Source organism: Penaeus vannamei, chromosome 3, assembly GCF_042767895.1.
Source record: "Penaeus vannamei isolate JL-2024 chromosome 3, ASM4276789v1, whole genome shotgun sequence".
Lineage (NCBI taxonomy): Eukaryota > Metazoa > Arthropoda > Malacostraca > Decapoda > Penaeidae > Penaeus > Penaeus vannamei.
Genome location: NC_091551.1, coordinates 2,575,274 through 2,579,781, shown reverse-complemented (window position 1 = coordinate 2,579,781; position 4,508 = coordinate 2,575,274). Strand labels below are relative to the sequence as shown.

The following is a 4,508-nucleotide window of genomic DNA, read 5'->3' as shown; positions in this document are numbered from 1 at the left end:
TAATGATAATGGTAATTATGATAATGATTATAATGACGATTATGATTATAATCCTAATGATGATTGTAATGATGATGATAATCATACTGATAATGATAATTGCAATAATGTTTATGATCATGATTATACTGATAATCATACTGTTTATGATAATTAATAATTAAAATAATCATACTGAAAATTGAAATTTCAATAATAATTGAAATCATCATAATGATAATAAAAAATATAATGACAATTATAATAATTATGATGACAATTGTAGTATTTACAATGACAATTATAATTTTAATGATAGCATAATAATGAAAATGGTAATGATGAAAATAATAATAATGGTGATTATAATAATAATGGTGATTATAATAATAATGGTGATTATAATAATAATGGTGATTATAATAATAATGGTGATTATAATAATAATGGTGATTATAATAATAATGGTGATTATAATAATAATGGTGATTATAATAATAATGATGATAATGATTATGAAAATAATAGTAACAAACAATTACAATAAACAATCAATAACAGAACTGATCGTCAGAGGAAATAAAGAATTCCTGTAATCAATATCATTATTATTTTATCTCACAGGAAGTGAAGTCGTCGAAAGTGTGCACAAGGGAGGAGTCACACAGCCAAGGGGCGTGGCATCCAATCGGCGGCTTTGATTTCTCAGAAGGGGCGGAGCAAGAGGCGAGGGAGGGTGGAGCTAAAGAGGTCACGCGAGGTTAAACTATTTTTTTTAAATAGTTTAAGGAACTCGGTTTTTGATACATTTATTTGTTTATTCATTATTATTAGTATTACTTATTATCATCATTATCATTATTATTATTATTATTTTTTTTTTTTTTTTGGGGGGGGGTTAAAAGAGGATTGTTTATATTAGTGTCATTAATATTTATATGTATATAACATTAATTCAAATCATCTATGTGTATCATCGTTATCATTATTCATATCACCTTTGTTAACATTATCTCTATCATCATTTTATCCCTAAATTTATTCTTCAAACTCTTATCTTATGACCAATCGCTTATTATGCTTGTGAATATGACTTTAATTTTCTAAAGTATCTTGTAATCATATCAAACACACTAGTAGTATGAATTTGAATGAAATGTATTAGGCCTTTCTCAGTCATATCTCATTTCTTATATGATTCTACTGATGTCTTTAGGTCACATGGACTCCAATAAGGTCAGCAAATGAGTTCATGGTGTATTGTTAAGTTATGGTATAATTAATAGTAAAACTTTCTTAAATTTTTCCTAAAATAAGATCATGAAAATGCTGATACTGCCAGACATACACAATTTATCATTCACATTATTCAAAAGACATGCATTGATATATCATATATTAAAAAAGAATAATAAGTCAAGATGTTTTCAGACTATAACGAATCAATGAACGTTGAAATTTAAACTCCTTTTCATCACGCACAATCTTATTGCACAGGGATAATATGATAGCTTCGTACAGTGTGTAGAATGATACAGCTCAACTTAAAAAAAATCTGCGTTTTCTTCATCTTTCTAAAATTTGAAGGGCAACTAATGAAAAGAAACAAGTGGGCTTATCTTACTTTATTGTTCAATCACATTAAAACTAGAGGGCTTCTCTTGCTAACTCAAAATCTGAGTTGCGAGAAACACGTTTATTCCAAAAAAATATAACAATTAAACACTACTCCAATAGAATTTATCTACGTGTGATTTCTACTAGAAATGAATAGTTTACACCTGCCATCATAAGTGTTTTTATTCTGACAGGCATTAATTCATTGTCTATAGAAAAATACTAATTATATCTATGATAGTCTTACAATACGTAACAACTGTATTTTTGCTTTTATGATTATGTATTGAATCTGCAGGTTATGTATAATTGATGGTAAAGTTAAAATGCATGATTATCGTTGTATTGCTAAAGAGAAATAATGCATGGATTTCAGTGCGACAAATGTATAAACAAGAATAAATAACATGTTGACAATAACAATGTTTGAATTAAATGTTCATAAAAAAATGTAATAGAGCATTTCAACGGAATTCCGATAAAACATTCTTTCATTTCCACGGCAGTTGTAAAGGTGTTTATTGTCTATTACTTCGGCGATGTTATTCAGTCTTATGTTTACACATATTCTTTCTATATAGACAAGACAGTTATGGAAAGAGGAAAATGGTACTAAAAACTAGTCAGAACAGAATACAGTGAAATCAATATCTGAAAGAGAAAATACTCATGCACAGAATTGTCAAGGCAACGTATAATCAATTTGTGTTAATTCAATTTTACTTTAATGCTATGAATAAAGCCAATATTCAATTAAGGGAAGGTTAATGAGAAGAATTTCTATCCTCGTGAACACAAGTGATATAAATGATTAATGTATGAAATTTTGTGGTGATAATAGGCTTGAAAGTCATACCTTACTTTACATGAGTTAAAGATTACAAGATAAACGATCTGAGACAAGGAAAATAATCATCATCAATATGATGTAACCTTACTACTTTACATTATGCCACGCGAAACGTCTTCTGTTGCAGGTACTACTTACTTACTTAGATATTTAAGTAAAAAGAAGTTTATTCTGCTTCGCAGATTTTTTGGTAATTTTTTCTTAAGCATTGCGCACAATATAACCAGAAATGAAGAATATCATGAGTAACATTATTTTGTTTTAGTCTCCCTTACTTTACACAGCGATGCAAGGGAAAGAAAACGATGACTGTGGGGAACTCAAATAAAAATAAGACAAATATCAAAGTTAATGATGATCATAGTGAAGACAACATAAATAGACAAAAATGAGAAAATAATTTAGCCTCATTGCAGAACCGCAGAACCGAAATGCCACTTTATATAACAGTTGTCCTTTCCATCATCACACCGTCGTTTTCTTTCTCCAGAAACTCTTCTTCTTCTTTCTTTTTCTGAGATTTTACAATAACCACCTTCTCCACATCGACCAGCTTCTTCTTCTCCTCCTCCTCTTCATTCATGTCTTCCTCCTCGTCCTCCTCCATGAGATGTTGGTCGTCCTTCTCACTCACGAAACGGCCTGTGTTTTGGTGGTCCTTATGGTACGAATGGCCGTTGAGGTCGTCGATGGAGATGGTCAGGTCGTACTTACACTCGCTCTTCTCTTTCTCGTTGTTCTTCTCTTTCTCGATGTTCTTCTCGTTCTCTCTCTTGTTCTTCTTGTGGTTGTCTTCCTCTTGGTCTTCTTCGTCTCCTGGCCAGGTTATTTTGTAAATCCGGCCGGCGAGAAGACCGCCCATGATCGGGCCAAGCCAGTAGATCTGTCATGGAGAGGCGCCCTTAGATGTCAGTGGCAGTACCAGGGGGGGGGGGGCATGCGCAGTGGCATGAGGGATGTAGAGGGAAGTAAATATGTGTGTGCGTGTGATAAACATTACACAATTACAAGTACTTACATCTATATTTTTAAATCTTTATGTCTATCTATATGTACGTATGTGTGTGTGTGTACACATGAATGTATACACTGTGTGTATGTCTGTGCATGCATATGTGTATAATGTCCAAGTAGTGTTCTAAACTAAGAGGATAACCTGAACAAGTTTAGGTATATTTAGAGAAAAATGCAGTTTGTATCCCAAATACCCGATACTAATGAAATTAAATAACAAAATATATACTTCATTGTAATGCCCTGAGTTGATATTTAGAAATAAATGATGTTAGACATTGTTAAATACTTACTGTGTATGATTAATATGCAAAACCTAAAATGTACAAATAAATACAGTCTTACGAATTTATTCCTTACACAATATTTCATTCTTAAGTTTAAACAAATATACATTAATAACCAAACTAGGAAAAAATGAATACACACACTCATACATATACATCCACTACCATTGCTTATGTTAGGAGACATTAGCGAGCTAACTTTCACCATTTCTTCACTATTCTATCACCATTATCACCCTCTGCCACCATACTGCATATCCACCCAAGCGTCATATCACTATAAACTACAGACACCATGAACTATACCCGTCACCATCAGCCTGGTACAAAGCTTGCAGTCTCTCATGCAACACTATAAAAAAAAACTTATTGTGAAAAAAATGGTGTACCTACAACAACAACATATAGTGATACCTGTGTACTGCGGACTAAATACGTATGTGGTCCGGCTAAAATAGCTATATATTTTGTGTTACCATGTTGGAGATTTTTGTTGTATCTGTCAGGGACGTAAATGAGAGAGGTCCAGAGCGTGGTCAAATTATCATTCACTCACACACACACAATTCACGATAAACTATGTATAATTTCATGACAACACTAACTTCTTGGAATGGATGAACACTACATCAAAAGGAAAAGCTACCAAAGATGTACAAATATGAACATTATGTATGTATATATATATATATATATGTATATATATATATATATATATATATATATATATATATATATATACATACATACATATATCTATG

General features: G+C 31.4%; 1 protein-coding gene across 2 annotated transcripts in view; it reads right to left on the bottom strand.

Annotated features, from left to right (window-relative positions):
* Positions 1-1,589: 1,589 nt before the first annotated feature.
* Positions 1,590-4,508, bottom strand: part of LOC113806747 (aquaporin homolog protein drip) — a 54,393-nt gene continuing 51,474 nt past the window's right edge. For both annotated transcript variants that reach the window (XM_070140003.1, XM_070139997.1), the window contains one exon: positions 1,590-3,329. Coding sequence is in view for 1 of the 2 variants with exons in the window: in XM_070139997.1 (XP_069996098.1) it covers positions 2,886-3,329 (444 nt within the window). In the remaining variant the exon portion in view is untranslated. The remainder of the gene's footprint in view (positions 3,330-4,508) is intronic.